Source organism: Rhipicephalus sanguineus, chromosome 8 (assembly GCF_013339695.2).
Source record: "Rhipicephalus sanguineus isolate Rsan-2018 chromosome 8, BIME_Rsan_1.4, whole genome shotgun sequence".
In the NCBI taxonomy this organism is placed as follows: Eukaryota; Metazoa; Arthropoda; class Arachnida; order Ixodida; family Ixodidae; genus Rhipicephalus; species Rhipicephalus sanguineus.
In genome coordinates, this window is record NC_051183.1 from 148,563,221 (window position 1) to 148,581,388 (window position 18,168).

Here is an 18,168-nt window from a genome sequence, read left to right on the forward strand (position 1 = left end):
TCGTTGGGCATGCTACCGACGTCGCGTCGTGGAACGCGAAGAGGAACGCTACGCGCGTCGTGTCTTCCCTCTAGCCTGGCCGTTAATTCTCACAGGGCGAGCGGGGAACGCGGTCGACAGGTGCGCGAGAGGAGGGCAGCGTAGGAGAGGAGAGAGATGGGGAGGGGACGTGCATGCGGTGGCGCTCATCGCGGCGTTGTGCATGAGAGAATTTTGGCATGTCGAGCCCGCATTTCAGAGGAGGAGGGGAGAGGGGGAAGTGGAGAAGGGAAGTGGAGAGCTGAAAGCGAGAGGGTGAGTGGGGAGGGTGAGTGGAGAGGGCTTGCGCATGCGCTGTAAGGGAGGTCACGCTGCCACCACCACCACCGGTTTGAACTCCGCAATAAGATGCTTCGCATATAAACCGCATCTTCCCGAAGGGAACCCTGAGGTGATGCGAAGCATAGGGGGGGGGGGGTTCCGTTGTTTTAATTGCGTAGACGAAGGTGAAACGGTTAACGAAGGTCTACGCACTAACTGACGGGACTGTTGCTTCCATGACACTTTATCGGACCATCACACTTCATCGGAAGCATCGACGGAGTCAAGCGGAGTCAACCGAAGCAAGCGCTGAACTGAACGTGCACAGCGCTCTACCCGCTTTGTATTCACAGTTGAAGGAGAGGAGACTAGAGGAGGAGAGTAGCCCATGCGCCGCGAGAGCAGAAGCGAGAACGCAGGAGAAGCGCAAGCAGGTGGTAGGAGAGAAATGGAGAGAGTAACGCGCAGCTGTTCGAAAGAGGGAAGGAGGAGAGTTGCGCCTGCGTAGTGTGAGTGCGGACACCAACGAAGACGCCGCGGGACATGCCACCGTTACAAGATGCTTCGCATCTAAAATACGGCATGACATGCCCGCTTCCGCGTCGGTTCATGACAGCGATAGGCAGACGCAGGTGTTATCGCTTGTGCTGCCGCAAGCGACAACTGTCTCGTCGCACGGCTAGCAACGTCGTCGATGCGCTGTCACATTCTAAGCGGCAGCACACTCGGCGAGGTGCTATGGTTGTTTGAACGCGGAACGTTAGGGAGCACTGCTCCCTAACGCGTTCGGCATTGTCACGTGGTATTTTTTGTATTTCGCGAGCATCTGTAGTAAGTAGAAAAACACTAATACATAATAGACAGAAAGTCAGGAACTGTCCAATCGGACGTTTTGCAAACTGATCTGCAACCTTCTAACTGGAAAATCTCACGCAGCTTCATTGCTTCAAAAATTTATTATTAATCTAAACTGATTAGGCAATTAAGTGGAACACAAGAAAGAGTGGGACTTACCAGAAACATATGCATATGATCGAGCCGTCGTAGAGTAAATAATCATATTTTCAAAGTTATGCTAAATTAGCTGGGACACCCTGTTTAAAGGAGTCCTGACACAAATATTTTCGCCCCGCGTTTTTTTGCTGCAATGTGTTGCTGGGGGCCTGTTAGTCATAACACGGCACATCGTTTACTGCAGGGTGCGACAGTTAATTAATTACAAGCTCCTCATTACCGACACAACCTCAGTTTCGGTTTGACAGAGCTTCAAAAACGACAAGCCGCTGGGTGCAATGGGTGCAACTATCACCACATAGCGAGTGAAACGCTTGGTTATGTGAGCACACAGAACAGTGACGCATTTCCGCGTGGTCTGTCGTCGTCGGGCTCATCGTCGTCTGATGGCGACGATTTTCTTGCGGTGGGGATGGAACAAATTTTCGACGTGGCGAATCACTTCAGGTTTGACCCGCTGGCGAGGAGCAATTCGTCGGGAAGCGCGTCAAAACAGAAATGGCGGCCACGACGTCATCATAACTTGTACCGGCTGCAACGGTTAGGTAGGGGAAGTAGGGGGGTCACCTCGGGTCACCTGCGAGGGTGTCAATGCTAGGTGCGGCCCTATAACGGTGGATCGCGCTCGCGAAGTTCAAAATTCATATAAAATACCTGCCAAGCTTTCTTCGCTGTCGATAGTTTGCAGATGGTACACGCACGTACACGGGAATCGATCCAGCAGGCTATCTCGGCCGCGAAATTTTGTGTCAGAACCCCTTTAAAATGGGATGCATATTGATTGTTATAGCGTCTCTCATAACGGACAGCTTGATGTAGATGGGCTGCAAGCTCACTGACATATATTTCTTCTCATTCATAACGGGGCATAAGAAATCTGATGGCCAGTGAGGCGAACGAGAGAAGGAATGGATAGAAAAAAATATCGCTGATCCCCCTTTCGTAGGAATCGGTGTAACACGAAAGTGAAACATGTCTTCACAGAAGTAGTTGAGCGTTTATTGTGCATGATTTCGCCACAAGGGCACAGTATTGACTGCTATAGCAGCAAATTGTAATGTCACGCGAAGAACGGCAAGCAGCTCGAAACTTGCAGTGCGCTCTAAAGTAGAAAGGACTCACGAAAAGAACATACACTGGACGAGCGTGAACTAACAACTGTCACAATTGTTAGTTCTTTGCGTGTGAGCAGCGCGCTCTTTTCGGGAACGCGGCCACTGCAGCGAGCGAAGTGACCTTCGCGCTCTCCTTTAACGTCATCGGAAACTTGCGGTGAAAGGACAAGAGGTACAAACCGCCATCATTATCACGAGGTAAACGCGCGCGCACGAGAGGCACCGCCTGTAGAAGCGCGCTCGCATCGCGATGCGCAGGGCAACGACCTTTAAAGCGCGCCCTGCGCGCTCTTCGCGCCATCTCGCTAGTGATAACAATAACACGCTGAAGCCACGGAGCTCCGAGTACCGCAAACGGTAAATGGTGTATATAAATAGCTTGCCGTTAGTAATTTAGAGAACGTACGCTCTATTGCCGAGTGATTAGCGCCGCGCTCTGCGGAGCGAGGGGTCGTGGGTTCGACTCCCCGCTACGGAACGTTTTCTTCTAGTTTCCTTTGCCATCTGTTGGTGTATATTTTACAACGTCATATCCGTGACGGAAATACGTCAGTGGAGCCGTGGTGGACCCCGGCATAAAACACTTTCGTGTTAAAACTTTGATGGGCGACGAGGGCGCTGCGCAGAAAGAGTAGCACTGTGAATGATTTTCACTGTGTGGCATTTTTCGTCGTTGGTTTTCCAGTTAATGTGCAATGTCACGCGCCATTTTCAGCAGTTTCAGATGCGAAGGAGCTTTTGCTCGGGGCTGTATCCGGTGGCGGTGTTGGGTCCGTGCTCCACTGCGCATGCGCCTACTCTTTCTCCCGCTCTCCTCCTTCAATCATCTAAGAGGAGGGGGGCGAAATCTGGCGCGTACATTGACCTTTCCAGTCACCTAAGAGGGGGGAGGCACAAAACCTACCCCATACATTGAGTTAGTAGGGTGGGGGGGCGGGGGCGTAGCCAGAAATATTTTTCGGGGGGGGGGTTTCAACCCCCCTTGGCTACGTCCATGGGGAGGGGGCACTGCGATGAACCTTTTGCCTCCCCGCCCCCCCCCCCCCCCCCGCTGATGGGGAACGCTGCACGCACCTATGGCCATGAAGATGATACGTTCAGAGCACTTTAGAGGCCCGGGCTGCCGTATGCTGTCCTAGCTTGGCGTAACGCAGACAAAACCACGTGGGCTGGCACGCGCTAGCTCGTTCGGGCCTGTGTAAGGGGCTGGGTAAGAAGTTGTGGCCTCTCCCCCTTACACTCTCTCAGCAATCAAGTGATGGCGTCGGAGAACGATATTCTGCAGACGCGCGATGAACCCGCGTGATGTGCTACAACAAGAGTTCGGGACGAGTAACAGCAACAGCAACTACAGTGAATTCATGGTATGCTGCACATGCAAGGACGCGTTAACATCGGGAAATGTGCCCGTGATGAACGGAACTTTAGGTCGACCCATGCGCTCCTTCACATCCCCGCATGCTTCCCTTTAGTGTGAGATGGTGAAAATTTTTTCTTCTCTTTTTCTGCAAATAATTAAGCAAGCTGTTGTGCATGTGTTGTAGCCTGCTCGTGCACACTATAACTCGCTCACTAACTCACTCAATCCCGCCGCGGTAGTCTAGTGGTTATGATGCTCGACTGCTGACCCAAAGGTCGCGGGATCGAATCCGGGTCGCCGCGGTCGCACTTTAGATGAAGGCGTAAATGCTCGAGGCCCGTGTGCTTCGATTTAGGTGCATATGTTAAGGAACCCCAGGTGGCCGAAATTTCCGGAGCCCTCCACTACGGCGTCGTCGTAATCATATTGTCACGTGGTCGTGACGTCGACGAAGACAGCAGTCAGCACGTCCGAGATGAAACTGTTTATTTGGCCGAACTTGTGGCCGGGAAACTGAAACTACAGCAATACACTGATAGCGTCGAACAGAGCGTCGACCGTCGATCAACTGACCAGCGGCCAAGTGCGTCGGCTTTTATACAGGCGCTATCGAACTTTCCAGCGATATCGCTGGTGGCGGCGTTATCTCTCGATAAAGCTGGAACATTCGCGTGCGGCGCGAAATCTTAACAAAACGATCTACTACAATCGAGAAGCTTCTCGAACACTGCTTCGCGGACAGCCTCGAGCGTTGATAACCGTCCTTGCTGGTCAAAACCAAAAAACATAAAATGAAACAAGAAGTGGGCGTGGCATTGCCCCCCTCTGAAAAAGCATCGTCCCGATGCTTCTGAAAGATCAAAGAAGAGAAAAAAAAAAGTGCATACATAAATAAATTACAATAACAAAGGTAAAAGTAGAGTCCCCAGGTTCGCTAACGTGCAAAAAACGGCTTAAGGCGCACGACGTGAACGACTTCAGGTCATGCGCGGCGTCACTGGGAGTTGGTAATGCCGTCCGGGATGACCTCGCAGTCAAGAGCGCCGAGACGTCGAAGAACCTTGTATGGGCCGAAGTATCGCCGAAGGAGTTTTTCGCTAAGCCCACGTCGGCGTATCGGCGTCCAGACCCAGACATGGTCACCGGGCTGGTATTCCACGAAGCGTCGTCGAAGATTGTAGCGACGGCTGTCGGTGTGCTGCTGGGTCTTGATGCGCAGGCGGGCGAGCTGTCGAGCTTCCTCGGCACGTTGTAAGTAAGCCGCGGCGTCGAGGTTTTCTTCGTCGGTGACGTTCGGTAGCATGGCGTCGAGCGTCGTCGCCGGGCTCCTTCCGTAGACCAACTTGTACGGCGTCATCTGCGTCGTTTCTTGGACGGCCGTGTTGTAAGCGAAGGTCACGTACGGAAGGACGGCGTCCCACGTCTTGTGCTCAACGTCGACGTACATGGCCAGCATGTCGGCGATGGTCTTATTTAGACGCTCGGTGAGGCCATTGGTCTGCGGGTGGTAGGCGGTGGTGCGGCGGTGGCTCGTCTCGCTGTATTTTAAGATCGCCTGAGTTAGGTCCGCAGTAAAGGCGGTACCTCTGTCTGTGATGAGGACCTCTGGGGCGCCATGTCGCAAGACGATGTTCTCCACGAAGAACTTGGCTACCTCGGCGGCACTGCCTTTGGGCAAGGCCTTTGTCTCGGCGTAGCGGGTGAGGTAGTCAGTTGCTACGACGATCCACTTGTTGCCGGAAGTCGACGTTGGGAACGGCCCCAGTAGGTCCATCCCGATTTGCTGGAACGGCCGGTGAGGTGGTCCGATTGGCTGCAGAAGTCCCGCGGGCCTCGTCGGCGGTGTCTTCCGTCGCTGGCAATCTCGGCAAGTCTTAACGCAGTGGCGACATCGGCAGCAAGGCGTGGCCAGTAGTATTTTTCCTGTATTCTGGCGAGCGTGCGGGCAACACCGAGGTGCCCAGCCGTCGGGTCGTCGTGTAGGGCCTGGAGGACCTCTGGTCGCAATGATGAGGGCACGACAAGAAGGTAGTCGGTTCGAAGTGCCGAAAAGTTCTTCTTCATGAGAACGCCGTTTCGTAAGAAAAACGATGGCAGTGCTCGCTTGAATACCTTCGGAACAACGGCGGTCTTGCACTCGAGGTACTCCATAAGGTCCCTCAGTTCCGCGTCGGCTCGTTGCCGTTCGGCGAAGTCGTCGGCACTTATAGTTCCGAGGAAGCAGTCGTCGTCGTCCTCTTGCGGCGGCGCGTCGACGGGGGCTCGGGACAGGCAGTCGGCGTCAGAGTGTTTTTGTCCGGACTTGTACACGACGGTAATGTCAAATTCTTGAAGCCTCAGACTCCATCGTGCGAGACGACCTGAAGGGTCCTTCAAGTTAGCTAGCCAACATAAGGCGTGATGGTCACTGACAACTTTGAAGGGCCTGCCATAGAGGTAGGGGCGAAACTTTGACGTAGCCCAGATGATGGCAAGCATTCCTTTTCTGTTGTGGAATAGTTGGCTTCTGCCTTGGATAGTGACCGGCTAGCATAACTGATAACCCTTTCAAACCCGTCAGTCTTTTGCACAAGGACGGCACCGAGTCCTGCAGCAGCATTGTTCATTGCTTGCAGCTGCGGCTGCGCTGCATAGGGGGTGCCCAGCGACTGCTGGATTTCCTCGCGGACCATGTCGGCGATCGAATCCACATGAGGCTGCGCTGAAGGCAACAGCTTGCGCAGCTCCTCCCGCACTATCGCTCTGATGGTTTCCCGTAGGTCGTCGGTGCCTAGCGAGTGCGCTTCGGTGTAGCCTGTCGACAGGGTTGAGCAGTTGTACTGCTTCGTCCTAATCTCGAGGGATTTTTCAATTGTTGTAGCCTCCTTTAGGAATTCGGTGACAGTTCTCGGTGGGTTGCGCACCAATCCTGCAAAGAGGTCTTGTTTCACTCCCCGCATAAGGAAGCGCACCTTTTTTTCCTCAGGCATGGCAGCATCGGCCAGGCGGAAAAGTCGCGTCATCTCTTCCGTGTAGATAGTGACCGTCTCATTCGGTAGCTGTGCTCTTGTCTCCAGCAAAGCAGCGGCCTTTTCCTTGCGGACGATGCTCGCGAAGGTATTGAGGAACGTCGTCCGAAAGAGGTCCCAGGATTGAAGGCTCGATTCATGGTTTTCGAACCACGTCTTCGCGGCGTCTTCTAAGTAGAAGTAGACGTGGCGCAGCTTCTCTTCAGTGTCCCAGTGGTTGAAGGCGGCGACTCGCTCGTACGTCTCCAGCCAGCTCTCCGGGTCTTCAAACGACGATCCACGGAAAGTTGGTGGCTCCCTTGGCTGTTGCATCACTACCGTTGTAGGCGGCAGGGGGTCTGTCATCGTCTCGGCGGTCGATGTGACGGTCTTCGGCTGCCTGGCGTTTTCGGGAAGGAGCCCGTACTCTGGTTGTAGTCCCTTCTGCCGGCGACTGGTTCGAGGATCCGGGTTGTCCTTAGAGTCGTCTTCTTCGCGGCTTGGGCTTGGGTCAGCGCTCCGCGGTGGCGTCCGGATCATGAAGCAGCACCTCCACCAGATGTCACGTGGTCGTGACGTCGACGAAGACAGCAGTCAGCACGTCCGAGATGAAACTGTTTATTTGGCCGAACTTGTGGCCGGGAAACTGAAACTCAAACTACAGCAATACACTGATAGCGTCGAACAGAGCGTCGACCGTCGATCAACTGACCAGCGGCCAAGTGCGTCGGCTTTTATACAGGCGCTATCGAACTTTCCAGCGATATCGCTGGTGGCGGCGTTATCTCTCGATAAAGCTGGAACATTCGCGTGCTGCGCGAAATCTTAACAAAACGATCTACTACAATCGAGAAGCTTCTCGAACACTGCTTCGCGGACAGCCTCGAGCGTTGATAACCGTCCTTGCTGGTCAAACCCAAAAAACATAAAATGAAACAAGAAGTGGGCGTGGCATTATCGTGGTTTTGGGATGTTAAACCACAACAATTATTATTCTTACTGACTCACTCATTCGAACACTCACTAACTCATTCATATGCTCACTTGAAATAATAGAGAGCTCAGCTAGTTGGTACGTATTCACGTACCCAGAGATAAACCGAGATAAACCGCCTCTTTACGTTGTCGGGAGTGTAAATGAATGCTAAGATTGATGAATGAGCAGTTTTGTACATGCACAGGAATGAGAGCATGAGTCTAACGGTTGCGGCCTGGCATATCGATAACAGTGGTAACGCATACATGAGCCAGCCGCCGATTTAATAGCATAAAAAAGGCACAGTTTCGCCGCAAGGGCGAAGCAATGAATGCGATAGCAAGAAAAGCGGCCCTTGATGGACGCGCTGCTACGCTGCAAAGACATTTGCCCCCCGGCAGCTACTACCGCGCTAGCAGACAGCGGAAGGGCAAGGTTATCCCTGCGAAAATATTAGAAGCGAGCGAGCTGGCCGACGACTTTTATATGCGCCCGTTGCGCTCCTCGCGCCATCTCGCTGGTAATGAAGAAACGCTTATAAGCGCCTGCCGTATCTGAGTCCTTCCAGCGGTAAAGGGTGTGTATATAACGCTCGCCGTTAGCCACCTGAAGGCTCTGTGCTTTGTGGCGTAGTGGTTATCGCCGCGCGCTCTGCGGAGAGAGAGGTCGCTGGTTCGATTCCGCGCTTCGAAAACATTTTCCTGAATTATATATATATATATATATAATTTGAGGTCTTGGTTGGGTTACAAGTGGCGTCATGCGATAATTCCCAGTTGAAGTATGTTCCAGAACTGTGTACGGCCCGATAAACCGTGGCTGAAACTTCCCACACAAACCAGGTGTGCGAAGACGCGTCAAGAGCAGTGCCTCGTCACCGGGTCGGAAAGAGACAGCACGATGCGCTTCGTTATAAACAATCTTCCGTTCTTGCTGCTTGACTTCGGTATTCAGGCGAGCACGCTGGCGGCACTGGGCGAGTCGTGAAACGTATTCCTAGGAAGAAGATGGCGACGGATTTACGTTGGAGGTAAAGAAACGTCCAGAAGGGAAGTAGGGGAACGTCCGTAAACCAGGTAAAACGGTGAATAGCCGGTTGTCCGCTGAATGGCGGTGTTATAGGCGAAAGTGACAAATGGTAAAATCGCGTCCCAGTTTTTGTGGTCTCGTTGAACATAAGCGGCTATCATGTCGGCAAGTGTGCGATGAAATCGCTCGGTTAGGCCGTTAGTCTGAGGATGGTAACTAGCCTCTTATGACCTGTTGTCGCGATTTCGCATCATACCGGTTTTAAGCCGCACTACCAGAAGAAAACATCTGTAGGCGCCACTGCTGTGCTTAGAGGTAATCTACAGATGTCTGGCAACATATAGAAAAAGCAGCGCCATCTACCCTCTATTCAGTAAAGAGCTGACAGCTGCCATTTCTCCGGTTGATGCCGACGCACAACGTTCCTCAGTGTCCATCCATTGACATCCGTCTCCTTTCAAGGTATGTAAATGTTTCGAATCTAAAAAAATGTTGTGTAGTGGGCACTTGGTTGACTAACGCACGGAGATCGCGTAAATTATTTGTTTTTGAAGATTAGTTGTGTTTTCAATCGCGCGTCGCTTTGTCGCGTTTTCGCATCATCAGGCTCTAGCGTTCCGATTTGTGCACAACTTCATCTTCCTTGGGATGTGGTCAAAGAAGTAGTAATTCTTTTTCCCAGTTATAATGCTTTTCGTCAGTGATTTATTTCTGAAGGTTAGAATTTTAGATTGGTATTTTTTTTTTCAATCGCACGTGTCTTTGTCGCATTTTCGCATCAAGTTGTAGCGTCCCTGTTTGCGCACAACTACATCTTCCTTGGGTTATGGTCAAAGACCGAGTAATTGTTTTTTTTCTTTCAGTTATTCAATGCTCTTCATCTATGATGGACTCTAGAAGGTTCTACGGGATCAGGGTTCCACCCGTTGAAGACAGCGAAGATAGCTGCCTCAGCGAGAGCGACTCCGATTACAGCCCTGACACAGAAGACGCTGCCCCAGCAGATCAATCTGGGCAGTCTGGGAGTGACACAGGTATGCAACCTTGACTTTTTTTTTTTGCCTGGCACATTCACAAGCTCTTGTGGAATGTGAACCACGTGATGCGCTTTCTTGTTTTCTTGTTGCTGTTGATGGGTGAGCTGCGTGCGGCTGCAATGTGAAACGCCGTCGGCGTTCCTTCGTCCTTCGTGTTGTATTGCGTTGGCGCATCTTTGCTTTTTCTTTTTCAAGCCAAGGTTGTATGGCTTCTCCAATGTAGTATGCCAACGTCGCAATGGTTTCATTTTCTTTTTCTTTTTTTTTGCAGATGACGAAGATGAAACACAAGAGCCGTCCACGTCAAGTGCAAGAAGTTTCCTGTGGAAGCGAGTGAATCATGCGCGGACATGCCAACCTCAATGGGAAGACAGTCTTCCAGACCCTCCAGATGAGCCGAAAGCACCCATTGAGTACTTCCGGTATTTTTTTGACGACAAGCTCCTTCCCGAGATTAGAGACCAATCCAATCTCTATGCACTGCAGAAGAATGCCAACAAAGCATTACGCCTAACATGCGCTGCACTAGAGCAGTTTCTCGGTGCCACAATGTACATGTCCATATACAGGCTTCCACGATCACACATGTACTGGAGCCGCGAGATGAGAGTAGAAAAAGTGGCAGAAGTTATGTCACGTGACAGGTGGCAAACCATAAAGAGCAACCTTCATTTCAACAACAACGATCTCCTACAAGCGAATGCTGGAAATGACAGGCTCTTCAAAATTCGACCACTGATTGACAATCTGCTTCCCAAATTTCAAATCCTTCCAAAGTCACAGATGCTGGTTGTCGACGAGCAAATTGTGCCGTTCAAAGGCCGTTCATCTCTCAAGCAATATGTCCCTAGCAAGCCTCACAAGTGGGGCTACAAGATTTTTGTACTTTGTGACACCCACGGACTTGTCTACGACTTTTCCATTTACACAGGGGACATCCGCCCCGTTCCTGGTTTACCTGACCTTGGAGCGAGCTCTAATGTTGTGCTCGAGCTTTCGCGCTCCATCCCAGAGAACAAAAACTACTTGTTGTTTTTTGACAACTGGTTCACATCCATAAAACTGCTTGTAAGTTTGCATCAGCGCGGTATTCCAGCCTTGGGAACTGCGCGGGCAAACAGGATTTCTGGATGCCGACTGCCCAGTGATGCAGAAATGAAGAAGGACGGAAGAGGAAGCCACGTGGAGCGGGAGGCTACTGTTGATGGGGTTGAAGTCCGAGTTGTGAAGTGGTACGACAGCCGAGGAGTGAATATAGCCAGCACATTCGGGAGTGCCGAGCCCCTAGGAAGCTGCCAGCGGTACGACCGCAAGAAGAAAGAAAGGTGCGAAATTCAGCAGCCTGCTATCGTGAAGACATACAACACCTTTATGGGTGGAGTAGGCCTCCTAGATGGGCTCATGGCATACTACAGAATTTTTCTGAAGTCAAAAAAATTCTACCTGAGATTTTTTTTTCATTTTGTTGATATGGCTGTTGTGAACAGCTGGCTTCTATACCGAAGGGATTGTGATGCTCTAGCAATCGCCAAAAAAGAGCAACTAGATCTTTTAGCATTCAAGGCTTCTCTAGCCAGCTGCCTCTGTAATGAGAACAAGGACATGATGAAGAAGAGGGGCCGGCCGTCTCTTTCTGTGGAAGCAGAGCTTGAAAGGAAGAAAAGAAGAGGCCCAACAGCTCCAACACCTCATGCTCAAGTCCGTCATGACAATGTTGGCCACTGGCCTGAAGTGTCGCAGCAACGACAACGATGCAAAATGCCTGGCTGCAAAGGCCAACCTGTTTCTTTCTGCACAAAGTGCAAAGTTCATCTTTGTATAAACAAAAGCTCAAAATGTTTCATTTCTTTTCACAAGAACTGACCTACAAGTGTTCTGAGCTCAAAGAAATGAGCTCTGAAGTATGTTCGAAAATAAACATTTTCTGATCCATTACGACCTGTTGTCGCGTTTTCGCGACATAGCCGTAACTTTTTTCCTAATACCCCTACATGTATAAAAGTTGCTGTGTAACTTCTTCATAACCAGACCATAAAAAGCCACAGCGAAAGGAATTTTTTTATGTCGTACACTAAATTCAGGCTAGAAGAGGCTAGAAGCGATCTTGTGAGTGGTGCCGGAGGCTCGGAGAAGTTCGTTCACTAGTTGAGAGAGGAATGCCTTTCCACGGTCACTGATCAGAACACGTGGAGCGCCATGGCGCAGTATAATGGCTTGTAGAACGAAGTCGGCAACTTCAGAAGCAGAACCAGTAGTCACAGAAGATGTCTCAGCGTAGAGGGTCAAATGGTCCATAGCTGTCACGATCCATCGTTTGCCGGCGGCAGTGACTGGAAGAGGGCCTAAAAGATCGACACCTACAACTTCAAATGGTGTCAAGGGACACGGAAGAGGCTGTAGTTTACCGGCAGGAGCAGGTGTTGGGAGTTTTCGACTTTAACAGATAGTGCAGGACCCGACGTACCTGTCGACGCTAGTAGTAATGCCAGGCCAACAAAAACGGCTTCTAAGGCGGTCGTAGGTTTTATGAAAACTGAGATGACCTGCAGTCGGATCATCATGGAAGGCTGTAAGGACGTGAGAGCTGAGACAGCGAGGTAGAACGGCCACGCAGCGCTGACCGTCAGGATGGTAAATTCGGCGGTACAGCACGGAGTTGTCGAGCTTAAATTGCGAGAGTTGGCGACGTAGACGCGCGTTAAGTGGACAGGAAGTTCCAGAGAGATGGCCCATGGTCCGTCGACAGTACGGGTCAGCCAGCAGGTGAGAGGCAAATTCTTGGTCGTTGTCCGGATACAAGCCAGAGAGGGAACCGATGTAAAAGTGGGCTCGCAGTGTTTGTTATGCGAAGCGGTTGCGGAAGCGCCGAGCGGGGCTGTAGGTAGCGGGCAGCGAGAAAGAGCGTCGGCGTCTTGACGTTTTTTGCCACACTTGTAGATGATATCGAACTCATACTCCTGAAGACGCAGAATCCAGCTATCGAGGCGTCCCGATAAGTTCTTGACTGTGGAAAGCGAGCATAACGCGTCGTGGTCAGTAACAATGGTAAAATGACGGCCGTGCAGATAGGGACGAAACTTCTGCACCGACCAGATGACGGCCAGAAATTCCTGCTCGCTGATCGTGTAGTTCCTCTCGGCTGCAGAGAGTACGCGGCTGGAGTATGCAACGACTCGCTCTCGCGAAGAGTTGTGGCGTTGCAGAAGAACGGCGCCTAACCGCGGCCGCTAGCGTCTGTGTGCAGGAGAGTCGAAGCGGCCTCGTCAAAATGGGAAAGGACAGGGTCGGTCGTGAGGGCACCCTTCAACATGTCAAAAGCCGAATCACATTCCTGAGACCACTCAAAGGGCATACCGGAGACAAGTAGCTTCTGTAGTGGTGCAGCTATGGATGCAAATGCATAAATCGACGAAAGTAAGACGCGAGGCTAAGGAAACTTCGCAAGTCTTTAGGCTTCTCAGGGCGAGGAAAGTGAAGCACCGCAGCGGTTTTGTCGGTGTCAGGACGTATTCCGTCCTTCCTCACGGCATGACCGAGGCCTTTAATAGATTTGCTGGCGAAATGGCACTTCTTGGTGTTAAATTGAAGACCAGCGCCCGCAAGGCACGCCAGGACTTCATACAAGCGTTGCAGGTGTTGAGAAAACGTTGATGAAAAGACAAAATGTCATCTAGGTAGCACAGGCAAGTCTTCCATTTCAGGCCACGCAGCACGGTGTCAATCATACGCTCAACAGTCGCGTGTGCGTTGCACAGGTCGAAAGGCATCACGTTGAACTCGTATAGGCCGTCCGGGGTGGCGAAAGCTGTTTTTTTGTCCCCTTCGTGAATGGGTATTTGCCAGTAGCCGGAACGCAAGTCGAGGCTCGAAAAGTATTCCGCACCTTGTAAGGAATCAAGAGCGTCGTCAATGCGTGGCATAGGGTATACGTCCTTCCTAGTGATCTTATTGAGTGCCCGGTAATCTACGCAAAAGCGTACAGAACCATCCTTTTTCCGCACCAGAACAACGGGAGACGACCAAGGGCTGGCTGAGGGGCGGATTATGTCCCGTTGCAGCATGTCGGCTACGTATTTCTTGAATGATATTTCGCTCGGCTAGAGACACACGGTACGGGCGGCGGTGCACAATCGATATTCCGTCGGCCTGAATGCGATGTGCTGCAGCGGTAGTTTGGCCCAAGGTGGAGGAATAGGCATCGAAAGAAGTTGCGTGCTGGTTCAACAAAGCACGCATGTGCTGCTCCTGCGAATCTGTCAAGTCACTGCTGATGACTGCTGTAAGGGCGGAGGAAGAAGTACGATGAGCAGTAGAGTGGGCTTTGAAGCAGACAGGCGTAAGGGGCAAGACGCATACAGGCTCCGGATCGGCAACGCAGGCTACCGTGGTGCCCCGCGGAAGTAAAATCTTTTCCGATGTTGCGTTCGTGGCGGCGACGAGAGCTGAACCATTGTGGAAGCGAACGACACCCGATGCAAGAGCTATGCCTTTACTAAGGCAACGGGGTGACGGGGTGACCAATACGTCACCGGAGTCGACGTCGTTGGACACAACCGTTACGATTCGCTGTTCCCGTGGTGGTAGCTCGGTATCTATAGCAGCGACGAGGCGAAGTGGCTTGTAGATGTCGTCCCGGAGCGAGTAGTCTGTGCCGGTAAGGTGGACGACACGTTGGCCACAACAAATAGCCGCAGAAGCAGACGACAGAAAATCACAACCTAAAATGAGTTGGTGAGAGCACGGGTACAGCACAGCGAACTCTATATGGTGAAGAATCTCATCGATTAGCACGCGGGCAGTACACAGAGCGGAAGGGCGAATTGTGTTCCCCTGGGCTGCAACCAGTGTAGGTCCATCGTAAGGCGTCATCACTTTCCTGAGACGGGCACACAAATCAGCACGAAGAACAGAAAACGTAGCACCAGTGTACACCAAGGCATCAACGTGCACACCTTCAACTATTACAGAAATCATATTGCAAGGGCGTGCTGGAGGAATTTGAGCCCTGAATGTCAATGCAGTTTTTCCTCCAAAAACTGCATCGCTTAGATTTCCGGATGAGGGAGGCAGGCCGAAGCGGAGACGAGGAGCGACGGAAGGGCGAAGGTGAACGGCGTCTGGTTGACCGATAACTATTGCGCACTTCACTCGATGCGGCCAGAGATAGAGACCGACGCGGAGGTGGCGTATAACGGAGGCCTTGGTAAATGGCTCCTCCGGGGAAGTCACGCTCGCACATGTCGTATCCTCGACGCTCGCCTTGCTGGCGCTTGTGGCAAAAGCGTGAGATGTGGCCGCGATAGCTGCAATAATAGCACGTAGGGCTAGATGATCGCCAAGGCGGGTAGTAGGCAGGGTTTGGGGCACCGGGTGATAGCGCATTCAGATGGGCAGACGAGGGCTCAGTCGGCGGTGACGGGAAGCTCGCGGGCGGCGCGGCAGCAACCGACGCGTATGTTGATGGCTGCAACGTCGAGTTGGCGTTCCCTAAAGGTGTGGCAGCAACTTGCGCAAAGTTGGGAGGAGGCGAGAGGCAGCGGGTTGAATGTGCGACGAGTGGGTCAAGGACGCTAGCTCCTCCCTGATGACATCACGCAAGGCCTTGCCGGAAGGCTGACTGGGACACAGTGTAGGCACTGAGAATTCCATTGATCGCAATTCTTCACGTATCAGTGCCCTTCTCATGCCTCGTAGGTCTGCGTCTGCCGTAGAGCGTGTTTCATCACTGTCCGGTGGGAAGCGAACAGACTCGAGTTCGTCGAGGCGCTGACACGTTGTGACAACTTCAGCAACGGTAGCTGGATTCTTGACGGCAAGAGCATTGAATGCGACAGTTGTAATGCCCTTGAGAATGTGGCGTACCCTGTCCGACTAGGACATTGATGCATTGACACGTCGGCAGAGCGCAAGAACATCCTCGATGTAGGAAGTGTACGACTCGCCGAGATGTTGTTTCCGAGCCTCGAGGGTTCTCTTGGCGAGAGCCGACCGAACAGCCGGCGTGCCAAAGACTTGGCGCAGCTGTTCTTTGAAGGTAGCCCAGTCGGGGATGTCAATCAAGTGGTTAAAGAATCACGTCTTCGCCACACCCGTAAGGTAAAAGCAGACGTGAGTTAGGTTGTAGGTGTCGTCCCACCGATTAGCAGAACTGCCACGCTCTAAATCGTCCAGCCAGTCCTCCACATCTTCTCCGCGCAGACCAGAGAAGAGATGAGGCTCCCGCTGGGGGCTGTTTACGACGTGAGAAGGCGTGGCTTGCGGTGCCAGAGTAGGGACGGCAGCAGCACCGACTTGCTCGTGCTGTGACATTTTGCCGGACAGCTAGCGCAAATGGCGACCTGAGCGAAGCTCCAGGAGGTAGAGCGGGCGAGTAGAGGACGGATGATTCAGAAGCAACCTCCACCACGTATGAGGTCTTGGTTAGGCAGACGTTTATTTGGCCCAAAGACCCGGCAGTGAACAGGCACGATCAACCCACACTGATGATGATGATACAGGACGAAGATGAGGATGCACAACCAAATGCATTATGATGATGATAATGTGCACATGAAGAAGATGTGCCTAATAAATGCCCACAATATATACATACTTATACATATACGGTGCATGACGGCGGCGGCGAAGACCAGCCGAGACTTTCCATATAATTGCTATCGCAATAAAAAAAATCAAATGCCTGAACGGTTCTCTCTCACGTAGACCCCCCCGCGTGACGGATTGAAAGGCATCGTCTCTAGGCTGGACATGCGCAGATAAGGTTTCGTGTCTACCTTCTTTTCCGCCGCCGTTCGCCTTTTCAGTTGTTAGTCGGCATTTGTTGTGCCTAGACTTCTCTCTTGTGCCCGTGTTTTTAACTCACTCACTCACTCACTCACTCACTCACTCACTCACTCACTCACTCACTCACTCACTCACTCACTCACTCACTCACTCACTCACTCACTCACTCACTCACTCACTCATCCACTGTCAGCGCTTATTCCACTTACTAAGGTAACTATAAACAAAACGATCTCTTAACGGAATTTTTATGCGTAGCTACTATAAAGTGCATTAAGAGAGTTTTTGAATATTACTGCTTTGGTACTCGCAAATATTAAATAAATAATAGAACAAATAAAGATAATATTTGAGAACAACACAAAATAAACATGCGAATTCCTTCCTTGCGCCCGGAATCGTGCTGTTTAATTGAGAGCACAAAGCGAAGGCTCGGTGCGCTGAAGTCGGCAACGTGCGCCTGATTCCTCCAATACCGCTTTCCTGTATAACACTTTCTTTCCATTTCTCTTTTGTAAGGTTTTCGTGCATACATGAGCACCTTTTTGTTATACTGTGGTTGTCTCGAATAGGGAGTAGCTCACTTTTGTTTGTGAGTCAATTACCTCCAACCTTTCGCTACAGTTTGCTTTTACAATATGGCACACAAAGCCGGGTCGTCTGCTGTTGTTTGTCGAACGCAACGTGTCACGGTTTTACCTTTTCCCGAACCTTAATCAACGCGAAGTTGTTGCTCAGGGCAGATTGAGATGCTTACTGTGCGCCTGCATGACAATGAGGTTCGAGCGCTTTTCGCGCACGAGTATTTCTTTCTCTTCGCACGTGCGCTCAAATGTTTGCGCGACGCATATTCGCGGGTGCATGCATTTGCCGTGCCATTGCAGAAGTACGTTCTACCTTCGCCTGTGTCTGCGTTTTTTTCTGCTAAAGAAAGAAACAAAAACCCAGTTGCGTGAGATCACACAACGCACGAGATGAAACGTTGTCGTTTTGAATATAAATTACTGTTTCTTGGGAAGGCAGCGGGCATAAGCCTCCGAAATAAAGGTAATAAAAAAACAGACAGATCCCACGCCTTGTGGGAATAGGTTTTATGCGAAGCAGTCAGCAAGTAGCTGTCTATGCTGCATTTTCTTGGCTTTGAGTCAAGCGCCACGAGGTGGATTTACGTGTTTTTAGAAATGGTAGTAATTGTGTGCTTACCAGGCACGCCAACAATATACACTCGCGTTTAAAGGGTAACTTATGGTTGACGTAACGTCAGCACTCATGTTGGAGCAGAGACGCCAGTTTTATTGAAACGAAGAGCACGCTACAGTGCGATTAAAGAATGCTACGTATGATATTCACATCTTCACACGCTTCGGTGCGATGCTGTGAATATCGTACGTAGCATTCGTTAGTGTATTGCTCCTGAATCGAGCAACGCTTGAATATAGCTTGCTGAGTCATAGGAGTACATTGGTAATGTTAATTCAACTGCTATAAAAGCGGAGCCAACACTGGAACCACAACTGATGTTAAGCCGGCATGATGCCTTTATCATAAATAATAAACAATATGTATT

General features: G+C 51.2%; 1 protein-coding gene across 2 annotated transcripts; it reads left to right on the forward strand.

Moving 5' to 3' along the window:
• Window positions 1-9,003: 9,003 nt before the first annotated feature.
• LOC119402393 (piggyBac transposable element-derived protein 2-like) lies at window positions 9,004-11,753 on the forward strand. 2 transcript variants are annotated; one of them, XM_049418622.1, is made up of 3 exons: window positions 9,004-9,243; window positions 9,645-9,815; window positions 10,090-11,753. In XM_049418622.1, the coding sequence occupies exons 2-3, from the start codon at window positions 9,665-9,667 to the stop codon at window positions 11,679-11,681; spliced, it is 1,743 nt and encodes a 580-aa protein (XP_049274579.1). In that variant the 5' UTR covers window positions 9,004-9,243; window positions 9,645-9,664; the 3' UTR covers window positions 11,682-11,753. The 2 variants fall into 2 exon arrangements, with proteins under 2 accessions (XP_049274579.1, XP_037525466.1); XM_037669538.2 differs by lacking the exon at window positions 9,004-9,243 and having other exon boundaries at window positions 9,495-9,815.
• Window positions 11,754-18,168: the final 6,415 nt, after the last annotated feature.

What these genes read in the sequence shown, in the direction of transcription:
- LOC119402393 (XM_037669538.2), top strand. Translation starts at nt 9,608, where the DNA reads ATGGTCAAAGACCGAGTAATTGTTTTTTTTCTTTCAGTTATTCAATGC. An exon ending in GCAGTCTGGGAGTGACACAG is followed by an intron (nt 9,816 to 10,089) that starts GTATGCAACCTT and finishes TTTTTTTTGCAG; the next exon opens with ATGACGAAGATGAAACACAA.